The 21,200-nt window shown below is 40.1% G+C and overlaps 2 protein-coding genes across 2 annotated transcripts; one reads left to right on the forward strand and one right to left on the reverse strand.

The window, feature by feature from the left end:
• The first annotated feature begins 1,586 nt into the window (after positions 1-1,586).
• fkrp (fukutin related protein) lies at positions 1,587-5,910 on the forward strand. The gene is made up of 2 exons (XM_007549433.1): positions 1,587-1,982; positions 2,805-5,910. Exon 2 carries the CDS (start codon positions 2,910-2,912, stop codon positions 4,497-4,499), a length of 1,590 nt encoding a protein of 529 aa, XP_007549495.1. The 5' UTR covers positions 1,587-1,982; positions 2,805-2,909; the 3' UTR covers positions 4,500-5,910.
• Positions 5,911-9,200: 3,290 nt separating this feature from the next.
• Positions 9,201-19,590, reverse strand: slc1a5 (solute carrier family 1 member 5). The gene is made up of 8 exons (XM_007549434.2): positions 18,815-19,590; positions 14,458-14,500; positions 14,297-14,344; positions 14,031-14,197; positions 12,991-13,224; positions 12,656-12,850; positions 12,381-12,515; positions 9,201-12,118 (listed from the first exon to the last, which is right to left on the reverse strand). The coding sequence occupies exons 1-8, from the start codon at positions 19,354-19,356 to the stop codon at positions 11,890-11,892; spliced, it is 1,593 nt and encodes a 530-aa protein (XP_007549496.1). The 5' UTR covers positions 19,357-19,590; the 3' UTR covers positions 9,201-11,889.
• Positions 19,591-21,200: the final 1,610 nt, after the last annotated feature.

The raw sequence follows: 21,200 nt of genomic DNA on the forward strand, positions 1-21,200 counted from the left end.
GATCAGAACCGTTTTGACATAGCAAAGCCCCATAAAACCACCCAAAACTTTACTTCCGGTTTCCCCATCTCACATATAAATCTCGGTTTTCCTTAAATGTTTGCTATTTTTATAGTTTCAAACCCTCGATTGGACCAGTAATTCTTAAACTTTTTAATGACGAGAACCACTTGACTAGCAAGTGAAAGTCACAGTACAGCCGCTTCAAAAAAAAAGAGAAAAAAAACTAGACTGCAGCATTGCATACAAGTATGTCATGAGTAGATTAATATAGAACATTATTTCATTGCGTGGTTCTGGGTAAATGTGTGCCTTTTTGTGTACACATTGCAGTTTCAACTCTTCCTACATCAGCAAATAAACCATTTTATATTTGCAATCCATCCATTTTTTTTTCATTTTAGTTCAGTACTTTCACAAATATGAATGTAAATTGTAATGAAATTCTCAAATCTTATGTGTATTTTTTATTGCATATTATTTTCTGTAATCTTTGTCTTGCAACCTACTACCATTTGTTTTGGTTCAGATTCTTTTATACACAAGTATAAAATATCTCAGATTACAACCCCATATATAAAATGTCATATAAAAATCAATTCTTAGTAAGCTTACAGCGCATTGAGTAGAATACACAAAATCCAACTTACCTTTACAGTACACTATCTCATCTCATTTCTTTATAAAGTTATCAAAGGTAATTACGTTGCTTACATCCACTTAAGATGTAGTTTTCCATTGTCAGTTTTTGTTTTTGCTATTTTGTTGCAGAATATTATTTGATTAAGGCACACAGACTTATGATGTGTCCGATTCTACAACGGATGCACTTGCAGTACAGCCTATTTTATCGCCATCATTCCAACCAACATTAGGAAGGAAAAAATAACTTTACTAAGCAGTCAGAAAAAAATGGGTACCAACCAGAGTAGTCTGAATCAAGACTGCATGCAGTGTCTCTGCTCTGGCACATAAATATTCAATGTGATTTGAGCATTTAGCTTCTTGCTCGTTTTAAAAGCAACAAATATGCATAGAACCCAATAAAACAGTAAAACAAAAACAAAAAAATTGTCCCAGATATAGTTCAGACAATATGTAATGTCTTTGTTATAGCTTGTTACATTGGATGTAATAAAGTATCTACCTATAGTTCTTCTGAGAGTTTGTCCAAATCTGTTCAAAGTCACTCACAACACCCATCATTTTGTTTACTAATGTCAGCTGAATGCTTCTACTCTTGTAAAGTTATCAACTAAGTTAAACAAAGCAAAATGATGACATATCCCTCCCCTTAAATTTGCTTTTTAGAAATTTACCAATTTGTGACATTGGCAGTGAAGTCAATGTCTTATTTATCAGATATATGGTCAATGTACATTTGTGAGCAACAAATGCACAATGGACTGAATTAGAAAGCTAAGAAAGAACTTATCTCAAATAAAAATACCCACAAAAAAGTACTTCCTAATGGAAAATTTTGGGGATTTTTTTTATGTAAAAATGCAATAAATAAAAGTAGCCCAATAAAGTGATAGAAAATTTAATTATGTGATACTTTTATTCTGAAGGACGGTAAGAGGAAGCGCTTTGGTTGCTCCGAGCAACAAAGGCAAAAGGTGTACTAGCATAATGCTAAAGTCGTTTGGTGAGGTTCCTTGCATGGATGATTGTAAAGCATTAATTACACGAATGCCTGGGCAATGTTGCAGGTTTCTACTTCCAGCAATGAGAACCCAGTTTCCTCCACCGTTGTAAATAATGCTGACTTGTGTTTTTGTTCGCTGCTTCCCGTTGAGGCAGCTTAGCTAATGCTCACCAAAGCTGACTGACAAAATACACCACAGTGATATTAATATTATGGTAAAAAAAAAAATAAAAAAAATAATGTAAATGCTAGAGTTTCGGATTACGAATGCATGCGGGGATTTCCTGGGTTGCTCAAAAGAATGTCTTGCAGTATGACATATATTCAAATAAAGGTGAGTATAGCTGAAACATTTTTGATAACTTGTTCTTGCTATGCGTCTATTATTTAGTCAATCAACTTATGTGTTACCAAAGAAAAGCTAGTATTGACGAGGTGGGTGTGGATTTGGGGTGGGACGCTGGGTAGCATTTGATTTTATTTAATAATCATAGTATTGAGTATATTCTATGAATAAAGATTTTTTTGTCTCTAACATACACTATATTTCGATGAATGTTTACTGGCAGAAATGTGTAGCATTTAGAAAAAAAAACATTTTATTCCTATTTTAGGTTTTACACTTCAGAAAAAAAGCATAAAACTTTAGCAAAAAGAGGATGCATGTGTTTTCTCAGTTGTTTTTTGTGGGAACAATGTAAAAGAAAGATAAAATTTTCTTTTCAAGTGAATGTGAAGAAAAATAGATTAAATAAAACTTTATTGATACTTTTTGACTGTTTTTGTTGTGGATTTTTAATCCAGCAACTCCATGAAAAGCCTGCCTATGTTTTAATTATATTTGAAAATATCAGTTGGTTCATTATGGTTTTAGCCAAAACTAAAATCCATTGTGGAAAATCAAAAAAGTCACTTGCAGTACTTAAAAGTTAATTTATGGAATTAAAGAAGTTAGATAATTTTTTTTTTCGTAAAATACATTATGTTTGTTCAAGCAACAATTTTAAGAACCACTTTATCTTTTAAATTTACTGTAGGGTTAGGGTTATGTTAGTTTCACTTTAAAATCATTAAAAAAATTTCAAGATACATTTAATGCATTTTTGCCTACACACAGAGAGTATTATAACATTTATTTGTCTTTTTATGCTTTTAGTTTGTCTCCAGCTGCCGAACAGATGGAGAGCCAAAATCCGCCACTGGATGCCTTCATTGAAACTTGAATTTTTCCTCCAAGAAACTCTAAAAAGTATTATTTGCCATGCGTATCAGTTTGTGCCAGGGTCTGTTAACGGGCGCCATCATCCTCAACCTCCTCATACTTTATTATGTATCTCGAGCCCAACAGCAGATGATGGAGAAAAGGAAGGAGCTTGGCAGAGGCTCGAGGAGAGCTGCCCGGCCGGCTTCCCTTCTGGGGGGAGCCTTAGGGGTCATTGGAGCTGAGCATGCAGGAATGGCAGCGGAGGGCCATGGCCGAGGCCCACGTGTCTCTGTTCTCCTTCGGGAGTTTGAAAGCTTTGAGAATTACGTTGGGGACGTGGCTAACTCCTTCCTTCGTCAGCGTCCAGAGCTTCCCTTTCTGGCTGTGGCCGACACATTCCCGTATCCTCCCCTTGTACTTCCAGAGGGCGCCCGTCTTTTGGTGCTCTCTCCTAGCCCCGACCAGCCACCACAAGCTCACAGGCCAGAGTTTCACTTGCAGACAGAGTTTGTCCTGTTGGTACCTGACGGCGTGGAGCTGGAGCAGCCAAGAGTTTTTGAGAGACTCATCAAAGAGTTGGAAGGTGAAGGTGGGGGGCCCGTGAGGCTGGTAGCGGTGCCCGTTTTAACACGATCCGCGGTGCAGTGCCTCCACCTGCGGGTCAACCTCAAAGAGTGGACTGCCACCTACTCACCGGCCGCTTCAGGAAGCAGTGGGAGTGTGTGTACGGCTTTACAAGGCGACGCTGTTGTCTTGATTCGCACTGAGGACCTTTTCAACTTGTCCGTACCTCTGGGGCGCCCCCTCTTTCCTGCCCTTTTCATTCAGACCACCTTAAGGGGCTGGAAGGTGAAACTCCTGGAGAGCCCTTGTTTCTCGGCAAACCACCGGCCACTTTTCAGCTCTGCTCACAATCAGTGGAAGGCTGACACTCGACTGAAGGAGGCGACAGGGAAACTCATGAGGAGCTTCGGTCTGAAGCGCCTCCTGCTCCCTGAGGGAAAGGAACAGTGGTTTGGTTGCACTAAAGAGACTCCCCGCTGCTTTGGCACCGTGCAGGATGACACGCCGGACTACCTGTATCTGGATCGCTGGACGCCTCCGTGCTGTCTGAGAGCACTGAGGGAAACCACCAAATATGTCATTAACATCCTGGAGAGCTCCGGTGTGCGTTACTGGCTGGAGGGAGGCTCTCTTCTTGGTGCCGTCCGCCATCAAGACATCATACCCTGGGACTACGACGTGGACCTGGGTATCTACCTGGAGGACGTGCCCAACTGCGACCACCTGAAGAACCTGGACTCGGGCTCTCTGGTGGATGCTAATGGCTACGTGTGGGAGCGGGCAGTGGAGGGAGACTTTTACAGAGTGCAGTACAGCGAGGCCAACCACCTGCACGTGGATCTGTGGCCTTTCTACTCGCGCAACGGCATCATGACGAAAGACACGTGGACAGAGCACAAACAGGACGTGGAGTTCCCAGAGCACTTCCTGCAGCCGCTGGTGCCCATGCCCTTCGCTGGCATCACAGCCTACGGCCCCAACAACCAAAGGGCCTTCCTGGAGCTTAAGTTCGGAGAAGGGGTGATTGAGAATCCTCAGTACCCCAACCCTATGAAAAAAAGGCTGGACAGGAGCAAATTATGAGCGACAGTAGGTGCTCTCAGGCTGTTTGTGTTGCACTGTATTTATTTACCGAAAAAAAAAAAAGATACCTCAAACATTTTTTGTTGAAAGATGCCGGAGGAGTATGCACTGCTAAAATGATTACAGTTTTACTAGCTGCCAACATGTCAAAGCTGCTCAAAATTTTCTAGTATGTGCTCAAATGTTAAGCTTGATGTTAAAAAACGTTATTAGAAGTTTAAAAATGATGTGCTTTTTTCAAGAGAAACACTTTTAAAAAAAAGACTACTAGTCCACTGACCTTTGCCCTAAACAATCCACAACTGGTTTGCTCTCTAGTTAACTGAATGTATTGTACTGTATAAATGTTACAGGTGGATTATTTAAAATTCTGAACGTGTTTTAGGTTTGAAGTTGTAACTATTTCCGACAGGTTCCCTTAAATGTTCCCTGTCTGTCTTTGCCTTTCTTCACAATTCACACAAGAAAAGCCAGAGTTTGTATCTGTTGCACAAGAAATTAAACGGTTCTACCAAGTATTGCATCCAATCGGCCCTTTGCGTTTCCTTTGTTTTCAGATTTTGTCACGTTACTTCACAGCGACTGCTCCCTTTTTTGGGTTTCCTTATCCTTTAAATGATTGTTAGAGCGGATCGATGCAATTTAGATCCAAACACCTCCATGAAAGATGAGGAATCAAAGGGCCTCTGTTCTTCAAATGTTTCAAAATAATTACTGTCACGTAGCAGATCAAGAGCAATTGCATTGAAATAGTCTCAAAGCTGGCACAATTCAAGCAGAAATTATCTGTAAATCATAAACATCCACAGTTTACATCATTTTGCATCTTCATATTGTCCTGTTTTGGCCTTTTTCGTATTTCCTTGTCCATTGATAATGGGTTTGTGTCAATTTACATTTCTTGCGAACAGTTTTGCTTAATTTTGCATTCTGTTTTCATGTTTTATTGATGTTCCATGCATTGTTTTTGACTGTGTAATTGTGTTTCAAATGAAAAGATTGAAGCTTGACTATCTTCAATTAGGAACCAAATGAATGTGGAATATAAAAAGCTGCATTTCAAACTACTATGTTAAAAATGTAGATACTTTTAAGCTGTTCACGCAAAGATAACTTAACTGTACACTCAGAGAATTTGCTTCTTTGAATCTAAATATAACATGTGAACATATTTGATCTAAATATTTATATTTTCTCCCACTTTGTGTTGGCCACAATTGCATTTATTCATTTCAATTGTGCTATGAGTGCAAGTAATTTTGCAAAGTACTCTATAGCTATATGTAAATGTCTTTTTGTCATTATGTTTTATTCCTTTTTTATTATTATTTTTTATTAATCTGTTTTTTGCAGACTCATGTCTTTAGTTGTTTTAGGTCTTCAGTTAAATAAATATTAAAATCATGGGGCATCCTGACTTTCAGGTCTGATGCGATGAGCAAGCTTTTATTTTGTGAAATGAGTTCTCCATCACTGCGAGATTTGTATGCTGTAATAAATAAATGATACCTCTAGCCTTACTATGAAATATAATGGAATCAACTGTGAAGTACATCATCTCAAAAGATTATTCAAAAAAGCACTTTCAAGTTTCAAGTCGCAGCAGTTCGCGTTTATCCATGTCATTCTCACACATTTCTGTAGAATTAACACCAGTCCTTCATGTAATACAGGTTCATGGACTGCAAACATATATAATTTTTGTGTACGTTTTAATGTTTTGTGAACACAGAACCTCCACTGCCTCTTCATGAACACTAGATGGCGCAACACGTTTGAAAGAGAGACCCTATAGTTGGAGGCTGTTTCTGACTCCTCAAACAGGAATGTGGCTTTACGGGAACAACTTATAGCTATGCGTCACAAACCAGTCTGCTGACAGAAACACATTTTGACCCCACGCAGAGAGTGCCATCTTTCACGCAAATTATTTCTAGAAATGTGTGTTTACATTCCTGTTACCTGAGTGGGTGCTCTTTACAGCCACTCACATATATATGTAAAGAGTGATTTTCACCCTTTTCTCTTCTACATATATATATATTGCGGGATTTTTAAAAAATATAAATTAATCAAACATTTATCCAAACAAATCATATTTGCTGAAAATGAAACAACAAAAAAGACGGATGGCGAGTGACGGGTTTGTTTTAACTTTTACCTCCCTCATTAGAAGCTCTTTTCTGTGCTTCTGTTTGCTCATCCCTGGTGTCATTATTTTGTCAAAAATGCACAAAAGCAGAGTAAAAATAGCTTTTGATGTTGACATTTAAATATAAATGTTATTTTTGATCAAATTTTCAGAGAGTAAAAAGCTCACTTCAGGGAAGCTCTAGATCAGATGCAACTTTGCAAGCCAAGCCTGTATGGCCAACTTCCTTTTGGAGATTCTCGTCTGGTGACGACTCTAAATTAGATAAACTTGTTTGGTCTTTTAGTAGCAGCGCTGTTGTTGACTTCAACCTTTAACATGCTAAATGAAAGCTGTAGAGTCTGACATGCAACTCTGTGCTTCTTTTCCGTTTTCCCCAGCCTCAAACAGACTGGCTTTAAGGTGAGCCTTCAAGTACACAATTCCTGGGATGTTTCAGACCTTTGAGAAGTTGTTCTCACAGTAGAACAAAAAGAAAACAAACAAACAATAAAATCTTATTTTAAAAAAATTCTCAGACTGGTAGACAATCCTTGTAGCTTAGTGGATGATGTGAGCGCTGACATTTTTTTCTTTCTGTGTTTGTGATATAACACACCTGAATGCAGGAGACCATGCAGCCAACTAGAAACATAAGATTTCTTCACCTGGTTAGGTTTGCTAAATTTATCTGATATTTACTCTTCTGATTAATCTGGAACTTTGGTTATGATTTACCAAATTTCCCCACACTTTGGAGTTTTGTGTAGATTTTGTTAAATAAACATTTAAATAGTATAAGCTGTTCTGTTGTTTATCTAGTTTGGGAGTATTCTGAGATGTTAATCTTTACAACTGGAAATCTTTCATTTTGTGTGTGCGTGTGTGCGCGTGTATGTGTGTGTGCGTGCGTGCGTACGTGCGTGCGTGCGTGTGTGTGTGTGTGTGTGTGTGTGTGTGTAGCCGGGCCCTGGCCTCTGTTTTTTGTTTACGGAGCTCCGGGTGGAGCCAGGCCCTGAAAAAACAGCAGCTGAGAAACAGTTCGTTTTGGTGGGGAGCTGCTCCTGTAGATCTGTAGTCACCATCACTATCAGAGGCCTGATTGCTTTACAAAGAGCCGGGGAGGGAAAGTGTGTGTATGTGTGTGTGTGCGTGTGCGTGTGTGGGCGTGTGTGTGTGTGTAGGTTACATCAGGCATCTATACTGCTGTGAGGCTGTGTGTTGATATTTTTAGAAACAGACTAATGCATACCACATTTAAATATAACACTTTTACTTGCCTGGCTACAGATACTTTTCCCTCATCTTTGACATGAACTATTTGAGGAAGTTTTTTTTTTTTCTTTAAATATATTTCACAAATATCTGGCTTAACGTGCCATTGCAAGTCGTACAAAAAACCCACACTTTTTATAGCCGTCATCAGGCTTTTGCTACTATCCTGTCTGGATGTGTGATCGCTCTTCTTGGCAGAATTCTTTGAGTTACTAATTGGTTTGTTTCCTGGCACCGACCCTGCTTTTAGTCCTCCTCCATAAGTTTTCTGCAAGGTTTGGAATGTTATCCATTCCTTATCCATTCCTAAGCAAGTCTCAGTAATAACTGTGTTAAGGTTTTACCCATCTGAGACTGTCAGCTTCTAAGGAAAAAAAAAAAAACTGTCTAAGAGCAACCTAAGGATCATCGCCAAGAACTACAGGCTGCCAATCAAGAAAGAAGCTCTTAGAAGCAAGGTAAAACATGATGGTGGAAGAATTATGCTGTGGGGTTAAATGTACTTGTATTGGTGAAGGTGCTGCATAAATTGGATGAAATTACAATAGAGGACAACTTCCAGCTCATTCATTTTACCTCAGTGCAACCGCTTGATGGTTAAAAAGTACAAAGACCCCTGAACAGATCAGAACTGGTTTTAGATTCAGTTGAGCTTCTGGTATGACTTTCACCTAAAACCTTGTTTTTGTGACAGTTTGTGTAACAAAACAATATAATAATTCAAATGAACTCTGCCAATTCTGCCAAACGATGGGTCAAATCATGAATATTCATGGCTACAAAATAAAATAAAATAAAATGAAATTATAATACTGTTTCTGTGCAACTTAAGAGACATTTATCCAAGTACTGATAGGGATGTACAGTTAAGCCCAACATTTTTTTTATTTCCTGGGCAAATTTAGGATTAAAGTAATATTCTAATTTCACCTCTGACTTAAAACATTACTTACATTTTGGAGTTTGAAGGAGCTAAAAAACTGGGTTCAGGTTTTTTTTGACAGTTTGTTACCAAAGACAAATCATCACAAGTAACTGATGAACTCCAAAAAGATTTATTGTCTCTGATTTTTTAGAAGAAATATTTTTGACATGCCATAAAATGAAAACAGGTGTTCTTTTAAAAATGATTGTATACATTTTTAGGGATTCCTGACTCGTATTCTGTCAGAAACAACCCTAGATGGCATTGACCCACCCTGTGTAAACTTCAGTTTATGTGCAAGTGGTAATTTTAAGCAAAGTTTAAAAAAAAAAAAAAAACTTTTTAAAAAAAGCAGCTCAGAGACACAAGCAATTTAAGAAAGAACAGTTTACTGGTTTTAACCAAATGACTACAGTTTGGCGGTACAAATCATTTTTTCTTCCAAGTATAGCCTTATTGCAACAAAAATAATATGATTGAACAAAACCTTCGCGTGATGTTTAGAACGGAAAAAGAAAACAACATTGAAATCTCAAACGTGGAACAGTAGAACGGCCGTGCAGGGAAAATGCAGAACATGTCATCAGATTTCCACAACATATGGGTCAACACAGGAGAAATGATGAGACGTCAGGCCTGCTATGTACGTTCATACATCAAAGGCAAAATTTAATTCTGCTGCTGTAGTTCCCACTTGAAGCATGAAAAACATGGGATAGAACATCAAGCAAACCAAACATTGTTTCAAACAAAAAGGACTTCTTCGGTGCGCATGTCACTCTTCAGCCTCACTCATCATGCACTTCAGAAACAAGCATAACAAAATGTGACAAACCTACTGCCATCCATCTGGGAGAAAGAAAAAAAAATTGATCTTTTATTATTATATAAAAAAAAATCCTTTAGATTTGGATTAAAAATAAATATAAACCATTACAAATGGACGTTCGAAGACATATAGAGGCCTAGGGCTTCAAAAAAAAAAAGAAAAAGAAAAAAGAAAAGTTTCCTCTTGTGGCTGCAATATCCAAAACATAAATAAATCCCAATAAGACATCCTTTTTGCAAAGTTCATTACGTCTTCAGCTTAATGGTAAAACCAGCCCATCCGGTCCTGCTGCCAGACTGAAAATGTAGACGCGTCTGCAGTTGAAGGCAACTCGAGACTGGACATGGCGGACACAGTATGCATATCATACATTATGCAAGAAACCAGGGCCATCACTCCATTTATACTCTCGTAAAAAAAAGCTGCGGCCTACACAGAAGCAGCAGCGTGTAGAGGGGGAAACGAGCGGAGGTGAAAAGAGGAAAAGTCCAAAATGAATAGAGATAATAAAAAAGGCGTCATCATGCGTCCTCAAGAGTTCAGGCGTCTCCTTCATTAAGCCGACGTTGATTTTTGGTCTTGGAGTACCCAAAGAACAAGGCAAACATCAAACCTGAGGCTTTGTTGTCTTTTTAAGAAGGTAAAGTCCGTGTAGAGAGAGAGACGAGTCAGAACGCTTGTGCTCCTTCATTTTCCTTTGGGACAACACCGAGGCTAATATTTCATCTAGTAGCTTTTGGAACACAATAACAACTATATTGCTTTCTTTTTCCTCCTCCCGGTCAAAAACAAACATTAAGAGAACATTTGGTTATGAATAACCACAATTATAACAGACTAAAAAAAAAAAGCTTTCAATAAACACCCTCCAAACAACAAGAAAAAAACATTCTAACTATAAAACATTTTTTCCAAATATCATCTTGGCCATTTTAACGCAGGTGTAAGGCGGGTAGGTAAACTACGTCCCCGCAGCAGGAGGAGTCGGATCTCCATCACCGAGGCGAAGGAATCACTGTGCTCTCTGCAAAGGATGGGATACTAAAAATAAAAGATGCCAAGGAACCAATTACAGTACAAAAGAATGGTTCCGATAATCTATACATAGTGCAGATAGTTACAGATTGTACCTTTGGTTCTTCTGCAGATCTAAAAATCGGAATTTAAGTAAAAAAAAAAAAAAAAGAAAAGAGCAAACGATAAAGCACAGCCTCTACTGCTATGAGCAGCTGTGTGTGTGTTTCACCTTCAGCAGCATGGAGCAAAACCACTTCCTCTACATGTACAACAGCATTTTGCTCAGACATCATCTTGTTTAGGGCAATGACTATAGATCACAGCACCGTGTTGTAGATTGTTTGTCTCTTCAAAGCATCTACTTCAATTGAAAAACCTAACAGAACACTAGCCGATAAAACGATTGGTCACACACGATTGGTCACAATTCTACACCAAGAAGGCAATGGCAAACAAAAACAATAGGACTGTTTTAACACTTGAGCACTGCTGCATTGATGCAAATCTATGAAACTCTCCATTGGAAGAAACCTGCATGAAAGTGGCTATATGTACGTTTGTTGTTTTGGTTGGGGTTTTTTTTTTTTTTAATCTGCATCCCATTTTGAAAAATATATCATTCTTCTTGTTTTAATTTCACATGCGACATTACAAAACCTGACACTTTTAAATCTAAAAAAGACTATGTGGTAACTATGGACGCTATGCTATTTTATGTTTTTTAAATATATGTATAAAAAGAGAGTTTCTGTCAGCAGAACAGTGATGCACATAAGACAGAAGAACGCTTTAGCATCAGACATTCATATTCATTTGTCCAGCATGAATAAAGTGTCATCTGCTGCACTCCTCCATGTAAATAGTCTGTTTTCTTTTAAGTGGCTTGTGAAACCTTAAAATCTGATTTCAGAGTAGACCAACTGAAAACATCAGATAAACATGAAGGAGAAGTAATAATAATAATAATGATAAAAATTTAAAATCAGTCTCACATTCCCCTAAAAAAATTAAATAACCCACTGAGTGTATCATGGTTTCTCTATATCCCATAAGATATCAGCTGCACCCCGTCCAGAAAAGCATTTGAGGTCAGAGAGCGTTGCTTTGCATTGTAGTGTGCTTGTCCGTCGTCTCTCCTTGGACTCTTTTCTCAACAGGGGGAGCTTAGGTTTCGTGTTTGCAGGAGGGTTCGCGGTAGAAGTCACAATCTGAGTTACATGGACGACTCTTTCTCAGAAGAAAGGTCTCCTTTCGCGCCCTGCAAGCCTCGCTTATCGATGAGCGGCGAGTGCTCGGGCATGGCGGCGGCCGCGTCTCCGTCCATCCTGACCTCGCTCAGCTCCTCCACTCCTTCGTGTTTGGATGTTTTGTCCACAAAGTGCTGCAGGAGCCCCGCTCCGAAGGCGTCGCCCTCCACATTCAGCACCGTGCAGGTGCGGTCACTAAAGAGGGACAAAACGGGATAAGAAGAGAGATTTTAACATCATGATGCGGATTACGTATCGAAGCGATACAATTTATTGTCCATTTAATTCCAGTTTTCATAAATCAATGACATTTAAATAATTATGTCATAAGTGATTTATTTATTGTAACTTGGCTGTCTTCACTCTTGTGTCTTTAATGTCCTGCTTTGTGTTGCTCTGTGTAAGATAAAATCCATTCAAATTCATGGTTGCAGTGCGACGGTTGTTTTCTACTCACACAAGCCAGTCGACAGCGAGGATGAGAGAGATGTCGCTGGTGGGCAGTCCAATTGCCTCCAGGATGATGGCTAGGGTCAGCACACCGCCTGCAGGTATACCCGCAGCTCCAACACTGGACGCTGTAGCCGTCACACTGACAAACACAAGCCACAAAGTCACCAAACCGAATTACAAAACTTTCCACACAAAGGAGGAGCTGCAAACGTATCATCACACATGGGCTGAAAGCGATCCGCTTAAACGGAGTCGCATCGCCGCAGACGCCGGACGTACAGGATGGTTATGACTTGGATAAAGTTGAGGCTGGTGTTGTTAAGCTGGGCGATGAAAACGGCCGCCACACACTGGAAGAGGGCGGCCCCGTCCATGTTGACCGTGGCGCCGATGGGCAGGATGAAGCGGCTTATGTGCTTGGAGACGCCGTTTTTCTCCTCCACGCACTTCATCATGAGGGGCAGAGTGGCAGAGCTGGAAACAGGGAGACAGAGTTTCTGAGCGGAGGAGGAGCGTGGGTGTGTGTGTGCGCGTGTCTAAACAGGAGAGCCTCAGTGTGTGGATATTCAGCAACACCGACTGAGCAAACACATGCGAGTTTGAGGTGAAAATACCTGGAGCTTGTTCCAAAAGCCGTGGCCAAGGCTGTGAAAATGCCCCACAGGAAGGTGTAGGGGTTCTTCCTGGTGAAAATGAAGTAGATGAAGGGCAGCACCAGCAGGCCGTGGATGGCGTGGCCAATCATGCAGCAGGCGATGTACTTTCCCAGGCTGGCAAACAGCTTGCCGACGTCCTCCATCTCCACAATCTTACCGGCGACGAGGAACATGATACCTATAGGAGCGTACCTGAAAAGACCAAGACAATGCTGCAGATCAGGTTTCTGGAACACAGCACAAAGGAAACGTACCTCACCGATAAAGGTTACTTAACAGACTTACAATGCTTTGTTTGAGAAAAACATTTTCTGAAAGGTCTCAAGCTAGTAACTCCCTCTAGACGTGTGAACATCTCTGATACAGATGTCTAAAGAGCCTAGAAATGAAATCTTTTATCGCAGGGCTGTTTCAAAAATGATGCAACTACTTGATTTTAGGAAATTTTAGAAAGAAAAAAAAAGCTTTAAATTGAGTACTTTTTTTTCAGTGGAGGAAAAATATGTTGAGAACTAAACAAAATGATTAGTGTTGCACAATTTATAATTTCTAAACTCTTCGGACCGTTCACAATTCACATAGAAATCTGAATTAATTTTAAAATTCTGAATTATTATTTATAGGAACCTACAAGCCTTTATTTACTGTAACAACAATGTATTTATGAAATGGATAACTCTGTGTATTATTTATTATTTCAAAAGAGTTTCTGGAATCAGCAAGTTTGTCTGAACTACTAATCTAATATTTGCATTGTAAAAAAAAATCGAAACACTTCCTCTAAAAAATTCAAGTGCCACCAGTAGTAGCAGAGAAAAAACAAACAAACATAAGTTTCATAAATGATTTAAAATTAATCATTTAAAATGTAATTACTGAGTAATTAAAACAAACATGTAACAACACTTTCTTCTAGTGTCCTACTTATTAGTAGGGTGTCCTCCTCACCTTTGCAGACCCCCAAAACCACCAAACATTAACGAGGGGCGTTTTCTTACCACATGATCCAGGACACCAGCACCATGGTGGCCTCGTTGAAGGAGTTGAAGAACTTGATGAGGATCTCTCCTTCTTCGCCCAGCTTCCTCAGAGCCACACCGAAAACAATAGCGAACACCACCAACCCAAGGATGTTCATCCCGTCTTGATCTGTTCCGACGGGAACCTGGAAAGAAGTGCGGATTTGTTTAGAAAAGAAAAAACTGTAAGAGGAAGCAAAATGATCATCTGTGGAGTTTTGTTGATAACCAAATAAATCCCTCACCTTCTCTGCGATTCCGGACGCGTTTATCACCTTGTAGGAGGTTCCGTACTAGTGGGGAAGAATAAAAAAAAACATATTTATAAAGAAGTACAAAAGCATCTTTTGTTATGCAAGGTCGTTATCTGGAAAACAAAATCACAGATTTAAGGTCTAATGCTCACCGACTGAAAGGCGGCAGACACCAGGTTGGAGGGGAAGATGTTTCTGTGAAAAGAAGTGAAAACAACGCATATTATTTCACTTCACAAATACATGAGAAAAAAACCCAAAGTTAATAAAACAGTGGAGCAGAAATGTTTTAAGCCCATGTCTTGCAAGATCTGTAAGATGGATCAGTGTGTTATAGCCAAATCCTTGAGCCTAATTTGAGCAGTTTATGTAGTTTTGCAGCACTACATCCCTGAGAACCTTTGGGTTGTAGCCTTTTCTAAACTATTAAACCTCTTTTCTCCCTCCTTTGTGCTCCTATTATTTAATGCCATGGAGGTAATAAGTCTGCACTCGCTAGTACAAAAAGCTTTTACATACATTTAGTCCAACTGCAAATTACACCTCCTCCCTCCCCCAAGAACTCGTAAAGCCTTGTGTACTCGATACCCTGCTGTCAGCCGTCTGCAGCGGATTTAGAGCAATAAGGCATTAACTTCACAAGCTCCTTCTTGTCAGCCAATCATTGGAAACATCAGGCTCAAACATCATGTGATGAGGCAGCAAGCAGCTGGAAACAAAGGCTGAAAAAGGCTTCCAGGAATACAAGCTTTGGATTACTTAACGTACCATTCTTACGTTTACTGAATATTTTAAAACGGAGAAGAAAAAATATATACATCGGGGTTGCAAGCAATAATATAGTTCCATATTTATTACGGATGTCAGATATTGGAATTGGAGCGCCTTCCTTCGATCGACCAGCATGGTCACATCCTGAAAAAAAGAATTTCGCCTTTTGCTGACAATCTTTTTCCTTCCACTCAACCTTCCATTAATGTCTTTGGATACAGCACTCGTTCTTTAGCAAAGTATACTTTTGGGTCTCACCTGCCTTCATGTGGAAGCAGTTTAGCATTAGCATTGTTGATTGTTTCGGCCGTAACTAAAGATTTCTGGATTAAAAACCTTTTTTATTGGTCATATATTATTGATATTTCCTGAGGTATTTTACTAGTTTAAACCCATAGCAACAAACACCTGGATTAAAGCACTGGGAGAGTAATTAATTATTTTAATTACATTTCTGAAATAAAGTAACTTTCCTATTGTAATCTAATGTATTTAGATGGGGTCATCATGACTGTACAAGATGAAATGCCTGCATGGCACCGTCCACCGTAACTTGGAACATACAGTGGTTTATACCAAAGATCAAGCAGTCCGGTCCCTCTTCCCCATTTTGGAGGTGACTTTGTCCCACATGTTGATGTGAAACTCCATCATGAACACCAGCTTCCCAGTGAATCGTCCTCAGCTGATCGCTTCATTCAGAGCGCGTCACATTCTGAGAGGGTAAAGTCTTCTATGAGTCGCATGCGGTACTGCTATGTAAATTGTGAGCTAAAACACAAAGGTGTCATTGTCATGCCAACGCTGGCTGGGACACACAAAGCATCAAGGACGTGCTGCTACGAAGGTGTGTCCTTCTTTTGTTTAAGTCTGATGTCGAGTTGGAGTTTTGTTGCCTCCCCCGATCCGGGGCAATAAAACAGGTCAACAAGGAAGAATAAATGTTTGGCTTTAAAACTTAACAGCTGTTAATATCGGTGACTCATGATAGCATGATAAACAAAAACTAGCTAATCTAACTTGGATATATTGCAAACAGCTACGTGGTCTTGTAGGAAAAATCCATCTTTACTTTCACATTTTTGTGCTGCTCTAGATAAACATCATTGATTGCACGCAAAGCTAACAGGTGACATCACAGCTGACCATTGACTGTACAAGTACGCATTTGGTTTATGTGTGAAAGGAAAAAGCAGGAGATAACAAAAGTCAACACGGACGCACAGGAGAGCCTGCAAACATGTTGCAAGCCGGGTCCGTCTGACCCTGCCAGCAGTGTGGCCAGTTTAATAGACACAGTGACTTATCCCCAACCAAACGGCGACATTAAACATTTACGACCAACCTGGATCTGTGAGCCAGGCTGCTGCTGTTTCTCAAACAGCTCAGATCCACCAAAACACAGAGCAAGACGGAGACGGGGGAGGCGGGGCTCCTTCTAATAAGAGACCAGCTGTGTGACTAGGATAGTGTGGAAGCACACATGTGTGCGTAGTGACGGCATGTTCCCAACATGAGATAAACGTCTTGTCAGGCTGTAGTCAAATACTGAATTTAGCCACGTCACTATAACTAAGGGTGTCAACAGACTTCAAGAGGTCTGTTGACACCCTTATCTATTTTTAGTAAATGAATGCATCTCAATTACCTTCCCATTTCTCTGTGTTTTTTTTTTTATTATATTCTTATGCTTTAACTTACTCTACTCAAGATGTCATTTTTAATTATTGTTGTAATTGCTGCTGGTTTCTCGGTAACCCCTCCTGTTTCATCATCACAGGCTTGTTGTCTTGTCCGCATTCCGTATGAAAAGTGCAACGTAGTAAACACTGACAGATTTTCCAATTACGTCCTGGTATTTCAAACCCTACAAAAGAAGGAGGGTGTGCTGACTTTACTCCCAGAAACCTAAATATGAAGTCCTGCGTCCTTAAAATTAGGCGATTGTGTTGCAAGTCACGGAGCGGGTTTTGCAACATGCCTAAATATCCGTAGGCAACAATGTTAATCTTAATTACAGTCAGGTCACTTGAAACTCGTTGTGAAAAATGTGCCAAGCATTGCTATGACTTTAATCATGTGTGCATCGAGGAACAAACCCTGCATGGTTTCTACTTTCCCCTTATCCTTTGATCAATAATCTGCATGTGGGACAAAAGAGAGACTTCGGGCAATCAGCGGCGTATTTGCATGCAAAGTAATGGGATCATGTCTTCTGCCCTGTTGCACCATGCAGTTTTCTTAAACACAAGAGCTATTTTTCCAGGAAGTGGATGTTTGTGACTAGGTGGCACTGCAGGAAGAGGGAGGAGGAGCAGGAGATGTGGAAAATGCATCCATAATTACTAAAAGCTGCCTTAAAAATAACGTTATGCAACAGCTGCATTGAATGTGAGCACACTTCTGGATGGGGATGAGAAGTCAAGTTGTTTCTGCTGTTTTTTTCTTTTGTTTAGGCACAAATTTAGTGTTTTCTAAGAAAAGCTAACTCCAAAGACTCTTGTGAAACATAGGCCGGTTTCTGGCATTAAACAAAAAAGTTACAAAACGGCAAAGATGTTCTATGAAGATGATTTAAAGTCATTTTAATGAGATGTTATTCACAAAGCAAAAAAATAAAAAATAAAATCTAAACTAATTTCCTGGCTAATAATAGGAAAAAAGTAACATTTAATGTGAAATAAAAATTGTCAAAAGATACTGAGATCCCACTGAATAGTTGTTACACTCTGAGCACAGCTGCTTCCATGTGCTCAAAAGTAAGGTGAAGAAACTATGTCCCATGAATATGAGGCATGCACAAAAAAGCAAGAGGAAAAACAGGTTCAGGCAGCCAGCGTCTTGAATTGGAGAGCAGATTTTGCTGTGTGCAGATGCACAACTTGGGTCTAAATATAATCCAACCAGACATCAGCCAGCTACAGACTGGTTTGATGCGGTACTCTGCTGTCTGTGAACAGAAACCCTCTGACTTCACTGGAAGAAAGGAAGGGGAAACTACGGTACCTCTTTTTTTTCTGGTAACAGAAACAGGAAGAAGTGTGACCTCACTACTCACGGAAAGAAAAACCATGACACGTGTGATGTGATCAAATGTACAACAAACCATCACAACTTGTTTAAAAAAAAATCAGTAATACTCTGGTGTGTTTGAGGCAATAGTGACACTATTACACTTCTTCAAAGTGTGAGGCCACAGGCAAGAACCTCATGGTGCATTCAGGTACAATACCGTACTCTGGGTTAGCATTTAGGCTAATTTCTGAAAAGAACTTCAAGAGGACATACTTACATATTCGTGACCTTTAGAGAGGTCACGATATGCAAACCATGTCCAGTTAGGTCCAATTTATAGGGTCGGGATTCGGGAACAAGTCATTCAAAAAGGGACATTATTAAAAAAATAACTCAAGCTTCATCGACTCTCTTGATTACTTTTAAGATATATAGTTGACGTCAATGACTGGGAGACTTATTTCATCATATATTACCCAGCTTTGACTTCGTTATGGACAGTGGAGTTAATGCGCGCGTGTAAAGAGCGGCAAAAGCTCATCTCGTGCGGCAAGGGTTTAACCCGCACGAGGAAACAGAAGCTGATGCAACTGCTTGTTGACATTACAAGAAGAGCTAGCTATCGGCCAGGTGAACTCTAGCCTCGTGGGTAATATGTCTGTAGTAACACCAGGTTAACGGAAATATATGTTGTGGGTTAATATGAATAACTTTCAGACTCACCTTATCAGGTCTAAGAAGGAGTCTATAACTTCTTTATTCGCAGGGATATCATCACTCATGTCTTTAGCGTTGGCGGTGGTGTTCATTTCCACATTTCCCGGCTTGATGATGAAAGCCATCACCACCCCGATGGACGAGGCTATTAAGGTGGTCACAAAGAAGAACAGCATGGCCCAGCCGCCCAGTTTCCCCAGAGCTTTGGGGTCGATGCTCGCCGCTCCGGACACCAAGCTGCACACCACCAGGGGGATGATGATCATCTTCAGCAGCCGGATGAGGATCTCGCCGGGGAAGCCGATGTAGATCTGCTGGGTTAGGGTCGGCGACGCGGCGCGCACACCGAGCCCGATGAAGACCCCCACGACGACCCCGGCCACGGTCAGGATCACCAGCAGGTTCGCCTTGACGATCCTCTTCACCCGCTCGGACATCGGCTCCGGGCTGCCCTTCCTCTGCCCGGCAAACCCGTTGGCGAGCCGCTCATCGCGGTGCGCCTCGCCGTTGGATGCCTTCACTTCCTCCAGGTCAACCTTCTCTGCCATGTTGCTCAAAGTTACTTAACTTAAAACTAAACTTTAAGAAGAACACTTAGTTTTTATCGTGTTTCTAAACGAGGCGGGAGTCTTTCAGAGCGTCAGCGTGGCTTACGACCTACTTCCTTCTCTCCGGGTTGTTCTGACGCGGAGGAGCAGATGTTGTAGCCACACGTTTAACCGGCATTTTAAACCTCCGCCTCCGCCCCTTTTACGTAAGATGGGCGTGTTGTGTTCCGAGAGGAAACTCTTGTTGACTGCCCCCATTGCGTTCCTTAAAAAAAAACAACTCATGCCTGTGTGCCTTTAGTGTGCTCGTTGTTCACTTTAAGGATTTTATTTTAATGTTTGAAAACTTGCAGCGAAAGTAAATCACTACTGGAGACAAAAACAAACTTTGAGAAATAGCCTTTCATTTAGCGTATGGTCATTTAAATAGTATCCTTATAAAGTAGCTTCATAAACAAGCTTTCTTGATTGTGATTAATTACTGTATCACACCCACATTTTTTGTCAGTCGAAACTAAAAGCAAATAATTAAAAATATAACATATTTAGTTAATGTTTGATCAGATGAAACCTGTAACATCTGTTGCATCATGCTAAAGACGTGGCACTACAAGACAATTTGCTTAAATGCAAATATAACAGCTGTGCTTACAATCTCAGAACTAGTGAGAGTATATATGTGTATATATGTTTTATTTTATTGAATTCTAAACAGGATGCAACAGAATGACGAAATTAAGAAAACAATTAACAGCATTTTCCTCATTTAAATGTTTCAGATCCCCAAACGATTTTGAATGTCAAAGATAATCTAAGTAAATACAAAAAGCTGTTTTTAAGCTATTTTCTTTATTATTATTACTAATGGGATGATTATTAAGATAAAACTGCTATCTGAACCAACCTGGCCCTACGTCAAGTAGAATCTTGCAGTAAATGCAATTATCCTAAACAACCTCTAATGTTTTGCACTCCAGTAATCCACAGTGAAAAAAGTGGACCTTCCCAGAAATAACCAACCAAATTTATTTGAAGAGTTAATCAACGGGTCGTCCAGGAAGCCACAGGAGAACCCAGAACAACATCTAAAGCTCTACAGGCCTCACTTTCCTAAAGTTAAGCTCAGCATTAGAGCGGGTAAATATGAGTTATGATGAACCCTACAGATAGAAACTAAACCACGTCAAACATATCACAGCAGTTCAGTTTTGCATACAATGGTTTGCAGAACTGCTACAATGTCAGTATTCGAGTTTTGCCACAGATTCTCAGTTGAATTTAGGTCTGGACTTTGACTGGGCCATTCTAAGACATGCTCTGATCTAACTCATATAATTGTACGATGCAACTTCCACCAATCTTGCCACTTATTTACTCTGACCAGCTTCCCTGTCCCTGCTGAAGACGATCATCGCCACAAAATAAAGCTGACACCTCCATGTTTCAGTGAAATGTGCAGTTAGTTTTCCACCGCATATATCGACCACCATTTTGACCTCGTGTGTACAGGACACCCTCTGTGCACCACCCTGCTACGGTCTGGTCAGGTGCGGTCCTCTGTTGTGCGAATGGAAATTTTCTTTCTTAAATGGAACCGAGGGAGGTGAAAGTGCTTATTTTTATTTAATTTGGTAACACGCAGAAACAGGAAGATGTGTGAGGCCGGTTTGTGTCGTCTGTTAGCTTGTGGCAAACTGAAAATAGGATGTCATGATTTTCTTTCAACAGCTTTCCTCCTGTCACTATTCCTTTAGGCTAGATTTTCCCAGTGCACAAATATCTCATTGAAAGACTCATTTTGCAGCTCCTCCAGAGTGACCAGGGGCCTCTCGGCTGCTTCTCTG

The sequence above is a fragment of the Poecilia formosa genome, unplaced genomic scaffold (genome assembly GCF_000485575.1).
Source record: "Poecilia formosa unplaced genomic scaffold, Poecilia_formosa-5.1.2 Scaffold31, whole genome shotgun sequence".
Classification (NCBI taxonomy): domain Eukaryota; kingdom Metazoa; phylum Chordata; class Actinopteri; order Cyprinodontiformes; family Poeciliidae; genus Poecilia; species Poecilia formosa.

What these genes read in the sequence shown, in the direction of transcription:
- slc1a5 (XM_007549434.2), bottom strand. Translation starts at nt 19,356, where the DNA reads ATGGCAGAGAAGGTTGACCTGGAGGAAGTGAAGGCATCCAACGGCGAG. An exon ending in TGTCTGCCGCCTTTCAGTCG is followed by an intron (nt 14,345 to 14,457) that starts GTGAGCATTAGA and finishes CTTCCCCACTAG; the next exon opens with TACGGAACCTCCTACAAGGT. An exon ending in ATCCAAGTCATAACCATCCT is followed by an intron (nt 12,516 to 12,655) that starts GTACGTCCGGCG and finishes TGTGTTTGTCAG; the next exon opens with TGTGACGGCTACAGCGTCCA.
- fkrp (XM_007549433.1), top strand. Translation starts at nt 2,910, where the DNA reads ATGCGTATCAGTTTGTGCCAGGGTCTGTTAACGGGCGCCATCATCCTC.